The 22449-nt window shown below is 33.0% G+C and overlaps 2 protein-coding genes across 2 annotated transcripts in view; one reads left to right on the forward strand and one right to left on the reverse strand.

Annotated features, from left to right (window-relative positions):
• Positions 1 to 890: 890 nt before the first annotated feature.
• On the reverse strand, positions 891 to 21595 carry LOC127852340 (uncharacterized). The gene is made up of 11 exons (XM_052386285.1): positions 21521 to 21595; positions 8782 to 8892; positions 8422 to 8556; positions 8044 to 8137; positions 6870 to 7081; positions 6431 to 6571; positions 6299 to 6340; positions 6020 to 6088; positions 5080 to 5148; positions 4135 to 4245; positions 891 to 2778 (listed from the first exon to the last, which is right to left on the reverse strand). The coding sequence occupies exons 2-11, from the start codon at positions 8799 to 8801 to the stop codon at positions 2733 to 2735; spliced, it is 939 nt and encodes a 312-aa protein (XP_052242245.1). The 5' UTR covers positions 8802 to 8892; positions 21521 to 21595; the 3' UTR covers positions 891 to 2732.
• LOC127852337 (oxygen-dependent coproporphyrinogen-III oxidase-like) overlaps positions 11914 to 22449 on the forward strand; it is a 63847-nt gene continuing 53311 nt past the window's right edge. Inside the window, exon 1 of the mRNA XM_052386279.1 lies at positions 11914 to 12009. The gene's annotated coding sequence lies outside the window, so the exon portion shown is untranslated. The remainder of the gene's footprint in view (positions 12010 to 22449) is intronic.

The following is a 22449-nucleotide window of genomic DNA, read 5'->3' on the forward strand; positions in this document are numbered from 1 at the left end:
CATGAAAGTTTTTCACTTTATGCGTTTCACATCATGACATCCGTCATACGAGACGGTAGATCTTAGGTTACGTGCTGGTACTTTTTCTTTTAAAAGTTCTGTAAATGTATTTTGGCGCGTGACTCCTGCAGCTAGGTTGATACATATTTTAAAATAAAATTTTGATGATCCAGATAGCCAATTTCGTATACGAAACTAGCATTTACAGTGCCTTTACATTAGAAATGTATCGCTACATGCACCAGAACATGCCAATGCGAGGTTGTTTTAGACTTATTGGGCGTAGAAAACGGTATTCCTTGGCATGTGCGTGCTCAATATCATGTTGTTCAAGAAGTTGTCCGTGTATGAGGGCAATGTGCGTGCTCAATATCAATCGTCAAAACCAATCGAAACTCAAGTTAACATTGAAAATAACGCCATAAGCAATAGTTTTCTCCATTATTTGTCCACCAAAATGCGTCCACATGAACAACTGGTATTTAAACATGCTAATTAGTGTGAAAACAGTGATAGTATTGTAAGTCCGTGTTCAATTTCAATTGACGGTTCAGGAAATCGCGAAATATTCCATGACTTATATCCACACTCAGACCAACCAGAGGAAAATGGTTGATACTCGCTAGGCGTCACCCGATTAAAAACAAATAAGTAATACGGAAGATGTTTGAAAACGCTATTTCTCGATCGAATCGAGGCATCGGCGGCCATTTTTTTCTCAATACTTACCACGTGATTGCTAGCATTGTAATCATAATTCAGTTACTCAAATGTGTTCTTATTAAAAAAAAATGAAATAATATTCATTTTATTTAGATATATGATCTAGATGCATCTACAATTAACAGTTAAAGCAAGTCAGCAATTCACAATGAACATACAGTGTTTGGAATTATTTTATACTCAAATATACAAGTTGTTTTCTGTTGCTCAATTAAGTATAACAACATAAGATTACATAACATAAAATGGTTATTTAAGAATACAAAAACGAATAGACAGAATCTATTGCATGAATAACTAAATTCTATCGAAGCGGTAATGGCATTTGTAAACAGCGTTATTTAGAATCGTATTTCTTATAACAAAAGCTTCTTTCATATATTTACATACTTTTGAAATTACGTATTTGTCACATGATGCTAATAACATGTGGAATTTATATATAGATGAGTTTATAAAAGATATACGCCTAATTTTTGCTTTCTTATATAAGTGTGTGATTAAGGCATATCCAATACAGAACTGTGATTCATTTTTTTTAACCACTCTTGTTTATAATTATCAACAAGTCTACATTTGAGCTCGCTAATAAAACAATTAACATGCACAGCGTTTTGATTTTCAAACACATAACCAAATCGATATGTATTTAACAGGTTCTTAACATCTGAGACTCAACTTTTATCACCTTTATAAGAGTAAATTAAAGCTTGTTTGGAGACAATATGAATTATAAAATTATCATTTTTTTAGAATTTTAAACAAATATTTTAGAATTTTAACAAACCTGCTTACATACAATGGATATCTACCTTACTCACCATAAAAAGCAACATAACATGTATTATTTTTTACCTGTAACAATCGTTTGCAAAATTTATAATGTATAAGTTCACTATTATAAGACTTTGTGAAACCGCATACTTCTGAAGCATATTTCAATGTACAACTCACAAAGAAGTCAATCAACTGGCAAAGTATTTTTAGTTTTATGTCAATGTTATTGCATTTAAACAATAATGTATTCATAGGCTTAAGGGCTTTACCAACCAAATTGTCCTGGTTTAATGTCAAACTTCCACTGTTACTCGAAACTGTGCCTAAATATATAAAGTTATCAACCACTTAAATATCAGTTCCATTGTATTTCAATTTTTCATTGTCTTTTAGTCATCCCCTCTTCCGAAATACCTTTTTTTTCTTTTTGCAGTGTCGACATTCAGCCCCCAAGATTTACGATATGAATAAGTTATCTAGATGTGATTGAACTTCAGCTGGTGAATTGCCTAAAATAGCCATGTCATCAGAAAATAATAATAACATTAACAGAAAATAATCTATATTGAAACCAGAGTTAATGTTATCTTGTAGGTAAAGTTTAAGGTCTTCAACAAATAGAGACAACACAATCGGCGACATTATTGCCGCGTTCCTCAGTCCAATCACATAAATTAGATAATCTAAGTAAGATGAAAACGATTTAACACGTGACTTAACATTTGCATACACATGTTTCACATTCTGAGTAATTTGCCTTTTATACCATACTTAAACATTTTCCACCATAATTCATTGCGGTATATACTAGCAATTACATGCAAGATTAACTGCAACTATACAATACACAGTTGTCACATAACATTTACGAGCTTCATGCGAGGGCGAAAAACTTTTTTTTGTCAAAAGTAATTACATCTTAAGTTTTAAGTCTCTTCAGTGATGTGTAATTATTTTGCAATTTCACCGATAACAATATATTCTTAGAAACATAATGCATATCATCAAGTAAAAACATTTACTTAAACTTTAATTACTTAAATGACTGACTGATGAGACTTGTTTACAAATTAAGCTACTTCACAGAGTTAATGTATTGAATCATTATTCAGTGGCTATAATTTCACAAGATACGATGTTAGGATGAAGTGGATGAAACCAGATATTTTGAAACATGAGTCCTTTTCATCTTTTATGCCCACAGTTGAGCACAAACAATCTTAAACACGTTCTCAGCAGACTGGTATTTCGCCCATCAGTTCCTGTTGCATCTGTCTGCTGTATAAAAGAAATAGAAACATCCTTAAATGAATATTGCCAAAAAACAATGATGATGAGATGCTAGTACCGAGTTTTCATCGATTCATGATTAGAAACATGCAGTTTTGCGGTTTGCAATTTTCTTTTATAACAATTATCATCTTGCTTTACCATATAAATCCATATATATTCTCTTTATGCATTACATACAGACTTTCAATCTAATTTTGTTTTGGTTCCTGCAGATACAGCAGAAAAAAAAACAGTAATATAGAATGATAGTTAATCTATGTTCAAACTAGTTCAAAGGAACGATCGGAAACTACATCATACCTCAAATACGAAGAAGATGTTAATCATAATCAAATTAAAAACCAATCAATGCGTTCAGAAAATTAAATGTTTTAAAAAAGTCATAAAATGTTATTAAAATATTGAATAACTCTTCTTTTACTGGATTCATAAACTTTAACAAAATCCCTGCAAACGTCGTTCTATAGAAAATTCAGTGTCGTGTACCACAAAACAATGTTCAATTATTTGTCCACAGTCATTTAAAAATAAACTTATTTCACTGATTGAATATACATTTGCTTGTTTTCTTTAGTGTATTTTATCTGTTTACCAATGAAATATTAGATAAGTATCTTATTTGGACATATTCAGACTTTTGTTTAGCCCTCAAAGTTGTTCTTGTTAACCTTTTATTAAATTCGATGGTAAAATATGTGTATATATATAATGTATGTCTTAATGGAACTGACTGTCCACCGCTTATCGCGTATCAATTCCTGTATTGCTATGAATGGGAGTAAGTTTATCCAAAAAGAACTATTAAATAGGGGAAAATAAGCGTTTTAACTAAATTAATAGACATGTCGATGATATTTAAGATTTTAAACATAGATAATCAATCCACTGAAAAGGTCAATTGTATGTTAAATGTTCAATAAAAAATTATTTGCAAAGTGTGACGTTTGGGGCCTTTAAAACTGGTAATAACCCAACTGCTTTTGTCATGATCGTTCGAAATCGATTAACCCTGTCTTGTTCATGTTTGTGCGTTTGTTATGTTCCTTTGTGTTATGTCAAGTGCATAATGGATATGTCTCACTTTTAGACAATTGGTTCCTTTCCAAAAATAAATTTCAACATTGTAACGTAATGCTGTTTTTTCTCCTGCTTTAGCAGCCAATGTTCCTTTTATATGTATTTTTTAATGTCAGCTCGCCTGTCGGAATATGTGTCGGTCAATTAATTTAAATTACTTATAAATTTAACAAGAGTGAGGTAGTGGTTTATTGAAGAAAACAATCACAAAATCTAATACATTTTAAAAACGGCATTAATTTTCGACACAAAATGAGTACTTACCGTCGCAGTAGTGCCAGTAGTATGTCGGACACGTTCACAGAATTCAATTTGTGTTTGAATGATTCCAATTTTAACATTGCTTCGGTATTGATGAGCACTTTCAGTTTTAGACTTTAAATAACAATATATATTATATTGAAAATGCACGACATAACGAAACAGATATTTTATTTAATTATAGTATGTGTTTAAATATAAACATTTATTTTGTACTGTTGAACTTTCATGAACCTGTAGTACGAATTTGAATACATGACAAAAGACGAATAACAGCATCTGTGGTCGGTGTATGAAACAAGTGTATGCATTACATATAATTAGAAGGCTTTGACCCAAATCAATTCACAAACCTGATCTGTTTATATGTCGTGTTGTCGTAACTTTTGTTCCTCGAAAAAAAACAAGGAGCACTCAACTTATTTACTTATAGGTCTCCATTTTTATTCTTGAAGCTCATTAGACGAAATAACATGGTCTTTTTGCAATCAAAATGTGTCGTGTAAATATATCTGAACAAGATTTACCAGATTAACTGATCTTTAACAGGTAGCTTGTATTTGCATTTCCGGTTCGAAATGTGTATTCGCATATTTCAAACATCTCAAACACTTTTATTTTGCATTTTGAAATATCCACTCTTTAAATAAACGTTCGCAATTTTAATAAGGTACAGACTGTTAAAAAAATAACATACAAGCTAAATGATAATATTGTACCTGTTGACCTCGTGTCACAAAAAAACGAAAATCTGTAAACAAGTCCCTTTAACACAGACACTGGCTCAATCAATTACAATGCATATATCCCATAGAGATACGATTTATTAACCTATGTGCTAACTTAAATGAGACGGACTAATTGTACCTAATTGTGTTTACTATATAGAGCCATATTGAAGTCAACAATTGGTGCAAAGTGGTCATGATCAAATAATAAGTTTCAAACCTTCGTTCACTAGATTTCTTCAGTACAGATGAATCTTTCTCCAGTATTGTCACTGCCTCTTTCAGCGTGCTACATGTAATAAAAACTAAACAGTTTAACAAGCTGCAGATTGTAAACATAATTATACTGTTTATTTTTTTAAGATTCACATCAAAACAACATGAAACGATACATGTGCAGTTCTATATTGAAGTGTTAATTTGTATCAATGCAGTTAGTTTAAACCTATTTATTTTAGCTCGATTGCATCGAAAGCTTGATACTTATATAAACGCTCTCGAGTCCGTTATTTGGGCCTAGAACCAGCACTTTGTCTTTGGGGGAGATCTAAAGAACGCTCCCACGGTGGGGATCGAACCCGTGACATCCCGGTCGCTAGGCGGACACCATTTCCATTACACCACGGCGACCTTCATCAATGCAGTTAGGAGAATATAACAAAACCACTTATAACGATATTGTCTGTCATGCGACACATAACATTAAGTTAATTTTAAATTTTAAGATAAACTAGAACATTGAAAACGAAGAGAGCTTGTTACATTTGTAGCATCGCCTTCAATAATGTTTTCGTTCGTCATACTTACATCATTTAATAAGTTGTTGAACATTAAAAATATACTAAACAGTATATGATATTTTCAGTGTATAATGCAGAAATGCCTTATTTAGTTTGAGTTTCGTCATACAACATATCCGTTATCTAAAGTGATGATAAGTGTAACTGTTTTTATTTGTAGATGCAAGTTCATCTATTGAAAAACAATGTGCATTGAGCTTGCTGAAACTTTTCAATTTTATTGTCTAAGCCTGACCAATCCTTTTGCCATACCGTCATCAAAGAGTTTTCTCTATTCATTAACTTATACTTTAATTCCTAATACATGCAGGCGATGTCATGTTTTGAAGAACAATTATATTATAGCACTTTTTTTTTTACTGAATTCGCTGTTCCATGACTTGTTTTTGTTGTTCAAGGAGTTCAATTTTAACTCTTTTCTTTTGTAATCTGAAATAAATAAATAAATAACAGCAATTGCTTTAATGATTATCATCAATTTAAACATTAACACTTTTAATTTCCAAACCAAAATTATGAAACGTTAAAACAATCAAAAACAATGTAAATGGAATCGACACTCTGAAGTCCTAAAACATAAAGAACAACATCAAATGAGTGCGCACTATTAAGCAAAATATAATGTATGGTTTGTCTTACTCTCGTTTTATTTGGTCCTTCCCTTCGAGACTCGTCATATTTCTGAAAGTAACAACAAATATTATTGATTAACATAAGCATACAAATTTTTTTCAAAAAGAACAATACAGACGAAAATCTACTTGAACTTACGATAATTCTTTTTTAAGCTTCCGGACCTCTTCATATTTTTCGCATAGTTCATCTTGAACTTTACCAAATTGTCGTTCAATATATTGCTCATTCTTCTTGCACATTTCAAGAATTTCCTGTGGTGGTTTTTCAAGTATTTGTCTGCAATTCGGCAAAAGTATGTTAATTATATAATATGAATTGTGTAACCTTTATTTACTGTATGTTGAGTAATCCATTATGTAGTAACAATATATATATACATATATATATATATATATATATATATATATATATATATATATATATATATATATATATATATATATATATATATATATATATATATATATATATATATATATATATATATATATATATATATATATATATATGTAATGTATATAATGTTTAGCTGTTCTTAATTTTTATTTTTGTTTTGTGAATCAAATGTTCAAACCGTGAAAGAGCTTCGGATAAGTCACGCTTAAGTTTGTCCCTTTCACTTCTGGTCAAATCTATTGTTTTCTTAAGGGTTGCATTTTCTTCTTTTAACAATTTTAACGATGTATTGCTGTTATTGTTTTCTTCATCTGTATCTTCATTCCAATACCCTGACGATTGAGCTGCACTGGTATCTGTGTGTTGTGAATTCCTCTGTTCATCGATTTTCTGCATTCAGATGAAGAATAAAAAAATTAAAAAAAAGACACAAAAAATATTTAAACTGAATATTGTTATGATAGTTCGCAATATATCGCGTGTTCTCTTAGTATAGCTGTTTTCTTAAAATAGGACTTAATGAACAGTGCAACGGTCCCTGTTATGATTGTATTCAAGTATTTTTTTAAGTTGCCATTAAATAAAACAATATTCAGGATCTTTTGTGCAACGTAGCAACGCAACTTACAACGTATTTTAGTAAATATTTGACGCCAATGATTTCTGGGGAATTCTCACAATGAAAATATTTTATTACTTTACGAGGAACCACCAGGCTAACAACAAGGCGCAGTAAGGACACGTCTTTGGCTTGGTCGTTAATTGACTTTGTTTAAAGTCACGTTGCCATTTGAAATGTGTTTGTTTAGCTCAGGTATTGTTTTTCGAGTCGGGTATTTTCGGGTCGAGCCTGTTTTTTTTTACAATGCCAATAATCATAAAAATTACATGTCCATCGGAATATCATTATTAAACGATACAGATATTCACATATTATCAGTAAAATAACCATTATAACAAATAAAAAGAACAAAGAACTGTTTATTAAAATTCAACACTTTCTATATGACTTCAAACATAACCTACGTTTGAATCCAAAGATGCGAAGATGCATGCTTATATGTATTCATTAAATATATAAAGTCTAATAAATAACTATCGTCGTATCTGAGCATTAGGCAAATTTCAGCAATAAATTTTTAACTAAATATATTTATTATTTTATTTTATTTAGCTCAAATGAAATATATCACACAAACAAAACAAAAATAAGGATTTTAATGGGTAGTTATTAACTGTTGTGGTTAGTGAATACACAGAACGGAATTAAAAGAGCGAATCGGAAAATATTAATCGTTTCCCGTAGATTTTTTAAGATAAATATTTTACTGACTAAACGCTATTTAATGTACCGTTCCATGTAAACGAAGTGAATGCTTAATCTCGCAGATTGTTTCATTTCTTGCTGGTGAACTCTCAAAATCCCCGTCACTTTGATCCAATCCCCTTATGAAAATAACATAAATATACTTGACTGATATTTACATGTTTGGAATAGTAAAACTATGTATGCACTATTCTCCCGCTGTGAAGAATCTATGTTAAACAATGGATGTATGTTTATACCAAGCCAACACTAATGTATAACGATTGACTTATATTTACACAACTCGTTATAATAATGCAAAAGCGTACTTCTATACAATTTAACTTATAATTGATATCAAGATTATTTTAAAGTTTACGTGAATGTATACATTATTTTTGAATGGTAATATAGTTTAACTTACTGACATTCATCGCTCCCTCTTAGCAGCTGATATGCCGTTTCACTAATCTTATCATCGGCGTCAGCGTTTACATGATCAACCTCATTCTTATTTCTGCTACATAGTTCCGGTTGTATTTCAGGTGGAATAGTTCCTCTTAAAAGTATATTAGATTGTTAATTTGCGAATAAATACTTTAATTTGAAAACTATTGAACAAATTTCATCAACAGTATCCAAAAATATCTTTTAAGTTTAAGTAGCATATATGGGCTGATTATTGTGTTTATTAAAGGTAATTGAAAATACTGTTTTCCATTTAAAAATACTGTCTACTTATTCAAAGCAATTCAAGAACACATTATAATTACATCATTTATACCTTGGAAATGAATGTGCCATCCCGGCAGTAATTATGGATTCACATATAGGCCAGAACAGTTCACACTTTGGTACCACAGCAATATCCAAACTGTGTGTTTTGGTCAAGCAGCTGAAATAAAAAAACATAGTAACGTGTTAAATGAGCTCTATAGTCACATGTTTGGATATAAAGCCGTTTACATACCTGTATATATCATCCGTTAATGTCAAAAGCAATTTTTGTTATAAAAGTAATGGTAAAACGCGCAACAAACATACTTATTTGCAATGACGCCATTTTCATTAGAACTTCGTAACCGAATCTTTGCAGGAAGATGCGTAACAAAAATGTGATATTGATGTTTAATTGATTCCAAGCGCGTGAAAGTGAGTACCAACGTAATCATATCTTCATCTCAGGTGTTGTTTTATATTGTTCAAATGTCAAACACAGGGCAGAATATTAAATTGTTAAGTTTGCGATTAATATGAAGTGCGTACGATTCCAAACTTATCAGAGGTATCATTGCTTACAATAAAAGATCGTAAATAGAAGGCACGGATGTTATATTAATTAGAACAATGTGGTCCTAGGTCGCTGAAGTGATGCCCAAAAGAACCAAAACTTTCATTAGCATCTTTTGTTATGTTTCCAAAAAACCAGTTTAAACGTCAGCCGATATATCATTAGAACAAATGATGTGAGCATTGTTTATGATGTTTGGGCTAGATTTGTGACCTCAAGAGGGTCACACGTTTGCACTATAGCCATTAAAAAACTGCCCCTCCCCCCATGGTGATCATGTTTGTCAAATTACCGTGGCCATTTTTAATTCAGACGAGAAATCATTAGGAAATATATTATGGGTGCATTTAGATTACTTTCTAGAAGTAACAATATTTTCCCTGTGGACATTGAAAATAAGTAAAAGAGGTAATGCCCATTTTTGACTCCAGGGAAAAACCTTGGAAGAGGACCACCATAATATGTTGCAAACCACATTTAACCCTCTGGGAATCGCGATTTGAGAGAAGAGGTTTCACATTTTTTACTTTATACATATAAGAGAAAAATGTTACGCGGTGCGGAGCTAATTTGAAAAAGTTTATAAAATGTAATATCACGACGGGGTATACGATGGTATTCTATGGAATAAGTTTTAGAAAGGAAAGTTATTCTGCTATATAAGTTTATGTAAATCATGTCACCCCTATGGAACTTTTCATTTATTTTCGAAACCAGAGGCATATTTTGAACAAATTTTGTAAACTACTGACGATGTTAAAAACGAAATATTTTAGCGTTGAAATTTGTGGTTCTCTCCAAAAAATTTTTTTATCTAATTTTACATCTTGTCTTGTGTTCTTTATCCTCAATGTATCAGAACGATTTAAATAACTATGAAAGAGGGTATATATATATATATATATATATATATATATATATATATATATATATATATATATATATATATATTCATATATATATATATATATATATATATATCAACAAAATATACACTAACTTTTGTTTAGATGTCATTGTGTAATTGAAACATTATCGTTGCGGAAAGTAACTATCTAAAATTCAAAAAGAATATATGAAATAGCAAATACAGTAAACACTTGATGTTACTTCATTTGAGAATAATTTTATCAAGCATACATGTTTCATTTCATTGTTATCTGCGTGTTCATCTGAAAAACTTGCAAGACTCCTTATTATAAAGTTATATTTTTTTCTATTTACTTATAGATATATATTTTTATTTAAATACACAGCTGTAGTTTAAGAGCTAGGAAAAGAGAACAAATAAGGCACATATCGCCCCTTCGGTGCAAAAAGGTACCATGTGCCATTGAAATAAGAAGGCACATTGTACCTTTTTGCACCAATAGGGCGATATTTAGTTATTGCTCTTCGCACATTGGTAAACAAACTTTTTCAGAAATGGAACCCCGTGCCTTAGAAACTTGAATTATTGACCAGTACGCTCATGTTTTGTGTAATTAAGGAGTGTAGAGACATCTCTAGTTTAGCCACCTTTTATCACTTGAAACTGCGATCAGGGCAGTAGTAGAATACTGTGCATTTCAGTGTTCATGACATAGCAAACACCAACCACCGCGCAGAGATTTGACTGGAACCAGCATAGCTTGATCAAATCCCGGTCTTCGTAACCAACCACGTGACGATAGCTTAGCCACGTGGTACAATAATTTTAGCGTGGTTATTTTTTCTTCAATTTAGGTAATTAATATGTTCATAAGGAACCCAAATACATACACTATTTTCGCAAAAAAGATACTACTTTTCATAATATAGTACTTAAACCAACAAATAAAATCCTACCAAATTTAGTAGGATTTTCTTGTGATGGAAGAGATTCTATGTGAGAGCAAGGAATGCCAACTCTTTGTGGATATTGAGCAAGTTCCAAATGTATAGCTCATGTTACAGTTTACCAGTTGTCTCCCTTAGAACGTCGGTTTTGCTAAGCGAATGTTAGGACTAGCAAGAAATGTTTAACTTTAATTTAAATGAGACATTGCATAAAAACACAACATTGATTGGGCATCAATCAAACGGATAAAAGCAGTTACTATGAGACAAGTCGGGAATCTAAAGGTAATTCCACCACTAGGTTCCCATACACACACACTTGGGTGTAAATTCCAGGCCCCCTACTGAATTATAGGTATAATTACAAGAACAACATAGGGAATGATATAGATAACTACCTAAATTACAATGGGCATAATGGTTACAATTCTATAATTACCAAACAAATTCTACATGCTTCACCATGTAGGGTGAATTGTAAATATTATATGATTGATAATATTCGTTTATTTAACGTTGCTAACTTCTGTTTGGCATGTGTATCTCCATGATGTAATATCGCGAGGAATAACTTACACATTTTGGCAGCCAGGTAAACCCTGGAAGTTTGCATAATAATTGACTCAATTGCTGCAATGGTTATCTTCTGCATTGTATGTTTTTTTTATTCGAAAACTAGATTATATAAATATCTACGTATATGTTCAATCACCATTAGGAAGTTTAAGTACGTAGATAATAAATAGTTATGTAGAATTTGATATGCTATATTGTATATATCTACATCCATGAGATTAGTTATTTTATCTTGTTATCATGGCGAATTTAGATCCGACTGTACAATTATATAGGGTACTGCATTGAGGAAATGAGAACGAACTGTTGGAAAGAATTAAATAAAAGGTATAATAACTGTATCATTATTAAATATTTGTATTGATTTTTTTTAATTGTTAACGAGTAATATTGATTTCTTCAAATGATAAGTTAAATTATACTACAGTGAACCAACGTGTATTTTGCGCATTTTATTTTATAATAATTATTTTCCTTTTCAAACTGTGTAGTTACGTTCTTAACACATGTATGAATTTTGCTTTCATTATACAAAAAAGTGTACTGAGATTATTTGTTGTTTCTTTCTGAATAGTTAAATTGTATTTGAAAAAATACTTTCTTACCAAAATGGAGTTAAAATAAACTGCTGAAAAACTTCAAATGGTTTAATCGTTTAATATATTTATATTTATCTTATTCCTGTTTAACATTGGAAACAAACTGTTATTGAATATGTATTTCCAACGTATGAATTAATGTTTTGTTACGCCTTTTAAATGAAAAATAATAAATGCTAGTTGGAGATCGTCATTTCTTTTTGTTTTGCATCTAAACAAATCAAAATTAAATAGCTCTGTCGCGATGTCGGTCACTAATTATCCACATAGCTATTACTTGTATGGCGCGCACAGAAATCACGCCATCATTAGTCAACTGTAACAGTTTATACTGTTATCTGAAATATACTGATATCAGATATGTGTTCCAAAATATAATATCACAACAAATAGTTTATGAACAATTAGTATGACTTAAACGCCTCAATATTGTGTAAATTGATATTAAATTTTAAAACACGGTTTTAAAGTACACTACAGAGAAACAAGAAATATCTTTTAAAAAGATATACGGCGTTGATTGTGGTCGATCTTAATGAACGATCAAAAGTTATCTCTATGAGATAAAAAGTAGCGGATGCCTTTTTTCTGCGCAGTTCTTAGCTACATCACAAGCAAATCAATTACGGGGTGTTGCGCCAGATTTCGTGGCTTATTTTGCTTTATGTGATATTTTTACTCAGATGTCTATATTTACAGAATAGAAAAACACAAGAAACATGAAAATAAACGAGTGCATATAGGTCAGCCGGCAATACTCGAATCTTATTTAATTGCATAATTATAGTATAGTGAATTATTGTGCTCATGCTTAATTAACTGGTCAAAATGGATAAATATTTCTAATTAATTTTATCAAAATTGGTCCTTATCATGCAAATGTTAAAAACATATTAAAAATCGATGATTGGCATACCACAATAATATTGCCGAATATCTTTATTTAGTATCTTTCTGATCAAAACAGACTTCAAGTGCACAAAGTTTACGAGACGGCGTTTATATAAAGATTTCTGCAACTGACCGCAAACTGACCTTGATACCTTGCGGATTGGAATGCAATGCATTAAAGTTAGGTAACAATTCTGCTGCTGAAACGACGGCTTGTTTACGCCAACTGTACTCGACCAAGGCAACAGCTGTGCCTAAAATATTGATAAAGCGACTAAACGAACTATTTACTCCATCAGACAAAAATAGCATAGATTCCAATTTTGTCCTTCAATGAAAAGGTCGCAACCCCTTCTGCGAACTCCGGTGATGAACTGTATATAAACTCTGACTTTCGCGGGTTGAAATGCATTGCAAGTAAGTACTAAATATGAGAATATAGCCTTTAGTATAAACGCTTTTGCGCTGGTAATTCTCTGAAAATAAAAGGTGAACGCACAAACTGTATTTATGTCGAAAATTGATTGTAAAACTGTTCTATCTATTGAGCCTTTTCATTAGAGATAAAATTGTTTCATGCAGTAAAACAGTATTACAAAGACGTGGATATGTTTCCAATGTTCTGGTGTTATACTCAAATCAGCCAATGGAATAAATGAAGTGTATTCATTCGTACCTAGCCGCGGGAAATTTTATTTGCATATTATTGGATACTTACAAAGGTCAAGTCAGGGTGAAAAGCTGGCTTAATACAGCTTACGCCGAAAAATTCGGTCATGCTTAAGTATTCACGAAACGCGTTTGGGCAAGTGTTCATTTTCTGTATGAATAGTAATATGTTTGATCGTTATACACTTTTGTTAAGCCCAGTCATTTTGTTCACTTTGTTGATTTTTTAAAATCATGAGGTGTTTTCCTTCTCTTCATACTAACTAACTTACTAATTATGTTATTATATGTTTAAAGTTCTTGCAATTTTGCGAAGATATTGTTTTAACAAGACCTTGTGACCCATACCTTAGTCCGAGTAACCTTAAAATCAAAAGATTCATGATTTCTCTCATAGTAACTAGCATACTAATTTAGTTGTAAGTCAAACTATGTACAGTCAAGTTACCATTACCGGATCATTCCCATAGCGGATCACTATGATGTTTAAATCTGCGTATCGCGATGAATAGTTGACATTTTCAGGTGATATTCTGCCTAAAGCATCTTCAAGGACTGTTCTTTAAAACGTTTTGATTGAGTTGTAATCGGAGCTACTATTTGTCAAACATTTCGGTATGTTTTGCTGACATGCATATACGACTTTGTTGACTTCCGTCTCGTTTCCAAATTAAGGTTGAACATTTTTCACGGTCACATGCTATAACTCTGTTAGAAAGTAAGAAGTTTACGCATAATTTTAAAGACCATTTAGTAGTATTTCCGCCTGCAAAAGTCCATTTCAGTTTTGATTCTTGTTTAAGATTTTGCAACACATTAAATGAAATTAAGAATTATGGCAATAACGGATCAAGCGTGATAATATGCGTATTGATAAAATATTATATTTAAATATATGCAACTATTGTTGATTCTTACATAAATTATCTCAATCTTAATGTTTTATTTATGTTCCATGTTCAATATCGATGACTAGATATGATTCAAACAATTTACATGGTAAATAAGATGCCCATATCTTGTCGATCTATTTAGGATTTTCAACAGATAATTCACACAAGAACATCATGCGTAAAGTGTGGATACAAGATCACATATAGAAAACTTTTTTTTTTAATGAATATAATTCATTACTGGCAATGTAACTTGGTCATTGTAAACAACACATTTCATGTTTCGACAGTTCAAATAGCGTGTTCCCCCCTGAGTGGTTTCAGTCACGTGATCCGTTATGGCTACAACTGATCCGTAAATGCATGAATTCTTCGGCGAAAAAAATGTATCACAAATACATTTTGCCTGCGTTTAAAAATAAGACTATGTGCGAAATCTGTAAGCAAATGTTATATTTAATCAAACTGGTGTAAAAGAAGTCTCAAAACCTTTATTGCTTTGTACCAGAACAATTTAATTACGCCACTGATCCTGTGATGGTAACTTGACTGTATATGGTAATCAAAGCGCTGAAGGCACTGAAGATGTTCGCTATTGCATAATTTAACACGCAATTCAATTTTCAAAATCAATCGCAAGTTTGAAATGAACACACGCCATTCAACTTTATAAAGTGTGTGTCATAGCGCACGGGTCGAGTTTTGTGTGCACTTTTATCATCCTTATTATTTCATAGAAATAACTTAGACAAAATAAAAAACAACATGCTTTTTGGACGTTCTGAAAGCATAGAAAGTATGATGAAAATGGTAATGAGAACTTAATATAAAGAAAATTTGCAGTCACCATCATATTAAAGGAATATTTTTTCTAATACCAAATAACTATCTCACCAAGAATATAAATTCATAATGAAAGTTCCGTGTACAAAACTTTTGATTTTTGACACCATATACAAATTCAAAATATACAATAATCTTCGTATCTTGTATATGGAGGAATAAAAATATATAAACATTGCTGTTTATGCTTTATTTGTTACCCGAGCAGTTCACACGGTGTCAACAACGCTGACATAAACATAGGTATAGAGCACTAATGCGCTTTTAGGCATAGCTGTTTTACTCAGTTTTCATCTTAGTGACTTTTACATAACGCCAACAGACACGCATGAATATTTTCGAATATTTAATAAGCTGATGCGAGATACAACCTCTGAATTTTTTCTACACCACTGCGTATGTGCTCAAATCAAAGGATGTAGCACTGTTCAGTGTAAGGAATTCCGGACTACTCTCTGTATGCTCAAACGACACAAATTGTGGCCCTGTTACAATTACGCGTTACAATCCATCTTGCAGAATTTCACTCTCGCCTCCAAGATGAGAAAACAATCATTAGCGAAATAGTATATTGTCACGATAAGAGAAAATCGTTTAATTATCATACCACAATGTTTGCCGTACTTGGTCAGCACGTCTGGAAATCTTTACTTAATGTGTGGATAGGCTGTCATTATTAACAAGTTTGCTATTTTGAATTCAATTTTGTATCAAAAAGCATTGTTCTTAAATGTGGCATTTTCAATTCGCAATGAGATTTGTAATGACCCTCGTCATGCGAAAATGGGTCTTATTCCATATGCGCCCATCATATAAATAGTCCACTCAGCTATCTCTCCTTCTGGTAAGGAGAAACATAACATATTGAGTGATTTTATAGCGAAGAGCCTATGGCCTGACTGCGCAAAAGCACATGTTGGGTTTAACAAACGCTTGCCGAAACGCATAAGACCCATTTTCGCATGACGGCGCTATTGACGTGTGATTTAAATGTGTCGAAAGAAAACTGCGTTTAAATCAAATATCAACATACGATATATTTCGATAGTGAAGAAAGATACTCATAACAAGGCATGTGAGGACACATATAAAGTGCTCTCCCGTAGTATATTTTTTATCTACTCACACTAATGTGTGGTTTGACAATGCTACCACACATTTCATGCGGTGAATATTCAACGTACAAGTGATAAACACAACACAATAGTTTAACTTTTGTTTGATTGTATTTATTTATGTATTATGCCCCCCTTTGAAGAAGAGGGGGTATATTGCTTTGCACATGTCGGTCTGTCGGTCTGTCGGTCGGTCCGTCCACCAGGTGGTTTCCGGATGATAACTCAAGAACGCTTGGGCCTAGGATCATGAAACTTCAAAGTTACATTGATCATGACTCGCAGATGACCCCTATTGATTTTGATGTCACTAGGTCAAAGGTCAAGGCCACGGTGACCTGAAATAGTAAAATGGTTTCCGGATGATAACTCAAGAACGCTTAAGCCTAGACTCATGAAACTTGATAGGTAGATTGACCATGACTCGCAGATGACCCCTATTGATTTTCAGGTCACTAGTTCAAAGGTCAAGGTCACAGTGACCAGAAATAGTAAAATGGTTTCCGGATGATAACTCAAGAACGTTTATGCCTAGGATCATGAAACTTCATAGGTACATTGATCATGACTCGCAAATGACCCCTATTGATTTTCAGGTCACTAAGTCAAAGGTCAAGGTCACGGTGACCCGAAATAGTAAAATGGTTTCCGGATGATTACTCAAGAATGCTTAGGCCTAGGATCATGAAATTTGAAAGGTTGATTGATCATGACTCGCAAATGACCCCTATTGATTTTCAGGTCACTAGGTCAAAGGTCAAGGTCACGGTGACCTGAAATAGTAAAATGGTTTCCGGATGATAACTCAAGAACGCTCATAGCTACAATCATGAAACTGCATTGGTACATTGATCATGACTTGCAGATGACCCCTATTGATTTTGAGGTCACTAGGTCAATGGTCAAGGTCATGGTGACCCGAAATAGTAAAATGGTTTCCGGATGATTACTCAAGAACGCTTATGCCTAGGATCATGAAACTTCATAGGTACATTGATCATGACTCGCAGATGACCCCTATCGATTTTGAGGTCACTAGGTCAAAGGTCAAGTTCACTGTGTCCTGAAATAGTAAAATGGTTTCCGGATGATAACTGAAGAACGCTTATTCCTAGGATCATGAAACTTGATAGGTAGATTGATCATGACTCGCAGATGACCCCTATTGATTTTCAGGTCACTAGGTCAAATGTAAAGGTCACGGTGACCCGAAATAGTAAAATGGTTTCCGGATGATAACTCAAGAACGCTTATGGCTAGGATCATGAAACTTCATAGGTACATTGATTATGACTGGCAGATGACCCCTATTGATTTTCAGCTCACTAGGTCAAAGGTCAAGGTCACAGTGACAAAAACATATTCACACAATGGCTGTCACTACAACGGAGAGCCCATATGGGGGGCATGCATGTTTTACAAACAGCCCTTGTTGAGGAAGTCTTAAACAAGAAATAGGTCAAAATTATGATCCTGGAATTTTTATTTTCCATCAGGGAAAAATCAGGGAATTTTGTTCTTACAAAAAGCTGGGAACCCTGTGACTGGAAACAGTGAAATGGTTTTCGGATGATAACTCAAGAACGCTTAAGCCTGGGATCAGGAAAGTTCATAGGGACATTGGTCATGACCGACAGATGAGCCCTATTGATTTTCAGGTGACTAGGTCAAAGTTCAAGGTCACAGTAAATCAAAGCAGTAGAATGGTTTCCAGATTATAACTCAAGAACGCTTAAGTCTGGGATGAGGAAAGTTCATAAGGACATTGGTCATGACTGACAGATGACCCCTATTAATTTTCAGGTCACTCGGTTTAAATTCAATGTCACAGTAACTCGAAGCAGTAAACTGGTTGCTGGATGATAACTCAAGAACGCTTAAGCCTGGGATCAGGAAAGTTCATAGGGACATTGGTCATGACCGACAGATGACCCTTATCGACTTTCAGGTCACTAGGTCAAAGTTCAAGGTCACAGTGACTGGAAACAGTATAATGGTTTCCGGAAGATAACTCAAGAATGCTTAAGTCTGGGATCAGGAAAGTTCATAGGGACATTGGTCATGACTGACAGATGAGCCCTATTGATTTTCAATACTTTAGGTCAAAGGTCAAGGTCACAGTGACTCTAACGTATTCACACAATGACTGCCACTACAACTGACAGCCCATTTGGGGGGCATGCATGTTTAACAAACAGCCCTTGTTTAGAAAAGTAACTTGCAAACTTTCAAAGTCAGCGTATACGCCAACTACATTTTAAAAAGATATTTATTGTTATAAATATATTTAATATAATATATTTAGTTGTTTTCGGTTTTAGCGATTATAACGCTTTTTCGAGGTTGCCTATAGTATGCCTGTAGTAATTGATGAACTCATATCCAACTGTCTATGTATTGAGAACTGTGAATATAAACAAGCTAAACCTTCTACTAACCTTCTACTATTGCGTTGCTAGCACCCGTAAATACAAAAGATCGCCGCTATCTGTTGAGAACCAAAGAACATTTTCCAGAAATACCCGCTGTAATAGCATGAACGATGTTACGAAACAGGTCATTCGTATTATTATTATAAATTGTTTGTTATATTCGGGAATAAATGAATATATTCGCGATTATGAAACATTTTTTGTTTTTGTCTATCGTATCGCTGAAGTTATTGTTGAACTTATGTTAAACGTTTTATAAATTGAGAATATAAATAAGCGTTAACTTTTTCCAGAATCTATTAATAGCCTCAATTGACGAATGACCTGTACTACGTCATTGAGGTGTATGTGAGAGCGTAACCTATTGCGTTGTTATCGCCCGTGGACTTTCCTTTGTTTATCGACAGGCGCATCTATTAATAGCCTCATATTATGAATGGACAGCCTACGTCATGAAGACGCTGCAGAAAGTAGACTATTTTATTCATTCATAAACAATCTCCTCCGCGACACGTACAATACGATCATTGTTTATTGATTCTTTTGCATTTAACACGATATTAATATTATGTTTCCATATGTGAATGAATATAATTGGAGAACTCATACCTCTTGCATAAATTATACAACTCTTTCTCGCGCGGATACGCGTATTAAGCGGGTATTGGGCTCCTAGTAGCTAAGGCGTATCGACCTGAATTTTAGACTAACCACCTTAGACGGTCGCTAAGCGACCATCTTAAAAGAATAGAGTGCATGTTTCAAGTCCCTGTTACTCACACCTTGTACTCGGGAAAATAGATAATGCCGAATAAATTGTTTGAAACTTAACCCGTTAACAAGCTTTCGTGTTTTAAAATAAGACAAATTGCTGGAATTACTTATTTATGAAGTATGTATTAACATTTAAGTCAAATAGTGCTCTATTACATGTTATAACGTGTTTACTTAATATGTAAGTAAACAAAGTAAACTGTATGAAGTCGTGTTTTAAATAATTATAGCTCGTATTAAATGGCGGCAGGGATATAAAAGTGCTATTCTTAAAACAAGTCAACTTCATAAATATGTAATTCAAGCAATTCGTCTTATTTTAAAACACGAAAGCTTGTTAGCGGGTTAAGTTTCAGAAAAAGTATACATGCTTTATTTATTTTCTCGAGTACAAGGTCGCGTTAAGTAAATACAATAATAAATTATTCACCATAAATAACGAATAATTTTTGTGAGTGAAAACAATATAATATTCAAAAATACAAGGTTACATGATATTCCTAAGTTTAAAATTTAAGTCTTAAGTCAATAGGCATCCCTGTAGAAAAAATGGACATGAATTTTGTATCAATGTTTGCCTCCATTAACTCATAAAAATACTTAAATGGTAAAACTGTTTGTTATTTTGATAATGTACCTGTACGGATAGGTTAACAACACAAATACATCCGATTAAATTACCTAATGGCTTTTTGAGGCCTCTTAAACACGCTCTGTCAGGACACCCTATGGAAAAAATATACTAATTTTATCCGACCTATTTACGATTAAGGAGACATTATCTGGGTAACTAACTGGGTAACTAACGAATTAAACGCAGAAGCTGCACTATACTTTACTTTCACAAAGAAGGCAAAACACAGACTCATTCTCTTTTATAAAACGATGAAACATAACTTATGTCCTGAATTCCTGAATATCTCCCAAACCTTTTCCACTCCACCCTTAAAATCGCTGTAATCGTTGAAGCTACGAATCGGTTTCTCATATCTTCATCATATCAATATCCATTTTATCTACGAGCTGTACGAGAGTGTAATAGCCTTTTTTCGCAATAGCAATCCCCCATGTTGTCCTCGTTCAGGGCCTCTCTTATCTAACATCTCATAAAATCGCCTGAATTATTCGCTAGATTGTCAAATCCTTCACGCAATATTGAATCTGTAAACTATATCCAACCATGTTGTCATCACTAAGCACTTCTTCGTAACAAGAATTTACTTTTTTTATCTCAATACCTAACGATTGTGCAAAAAAGGTTGCAACACGTTTCTTATTGCAACCAAAAAAATCCACCAATATTGGATGTTGTCGAGTTTCCTTCGTCAATTACTGTTTTTCGTTTTCCCACTCAGACTTACACGTACTCTCGTATTGCGCAGTCTCAAAAGCTACATGATTCTATATACGAGTAATATATATTTTATTCATTTTGATATGCCTTATATAATGTCATGTATATGTTTAAAGCTATATCGATTCACCGCGGTTGGTCATTGCTTTAATGAAATCGCGTATTTTATATTTATTTTTCCGCTACAAGAAGATGATTTAGCGAGATATATTTTACCAAACAACTATTCATATAAAAAACAGAATTATTTGTAAATAAATGTACTCACAAGTGCGTAAGTGCTAATCTGAACTATCTTATGACAGTGTGTACACGCTGTAATTTGATCGAGCTATGAACTAGAATCGCCTCAATGCATAAAGGCGATGATAGATAGGTACAAATAATAGTTTACACTCGGCTTTATCTAACTTCAAATATTGAGTATTATCAGATATTGTACGGACTGTAGAGAAGAGTCCATATATTCATCTGATGCGATAGAGACTGCGATGCAACTTATTTAAAAACAAGAAATGTGTTTGTCAGAAACACTATGTCCCCTTCTGCGCCGCTTTGATTTAGTTTTTTTACCTTTGCCCTTGACGGATGACCTTGACCTTGACCTTTTACCACTCAAAATGTGCAGCTCCATGAGATACTTATGCATGCCAAATATGAAGTTGCTATCTTCAATATTGCAAAAGTTATTGCAAATGTTAAAGTTGGCGCAAACCAACAGACCAACCAACCAACAGACAAGGCAAAAACAATATGTCCCCCACTATAGTGGTGGGGGACATAAAAATAGGAAGACACAATTTTGAACAAAACAACTGCAGATATGCGAAACACCATATTATCGGAATGCATGTTCACATTGAGAAATTAATGTTCTTATTAAAATACGTATGCCCATGTGCGAACGTTAAGCGAAAACAATGTTACCATCCTCACATAAAAGCACTATAGTGCAACAATCAAAGACGTCTACGTCTAGCGGACCTTCCGATTAATGATCGCAATGCTTAAACTGTCTATGCCATCTGAAGTCCTAAAAAATAATTTGCATAGGAAATACATCAAGTAACGATTCATACATTTATTTTATAAGTATAACTTCTGCTTTTTATAGTTACCTTTACAATACAGTTAAGTGCATATTCAAACTTGCCGGAAGAAACGTTGTCACCTAATGTTAATATAGCTTGACGACAA

Source organism: Dreissena polymorpha, chromosome 12 (assembly GCF_020536995.1).
Source record: "Dreissena polymorpha isolate Duluth1 chromosome 12, UMN_Dpol_1.0, whole genome shotgun sequence".
NCBI lineage: Eukaryota > Metazoa > Mollusca > Bivalvia > Myida > Dreissenidae > Dreissena > Dreissena polymorpha.

Coding starts and splice junctions, on each gene's coding strand:
- LOC127852340 (XM_052386285.1), bottom strand. CDS start 8,801: ATGGCACATTCATTTCCAAG. Junction 7,082..8,043: donor CACTTCGTTTACATGGAACG/GTACATTAAATA, acceptor ATCTGAATGCAG/AAAATCGATGAACAGAGGAA. Junction 6,089..6,298: donor AAGGACCAAATAAAACGAGA/GTAAGACAAACC, acceptor TATTTATTTCAG/ATTACAAAAGAAAAGAGTTA.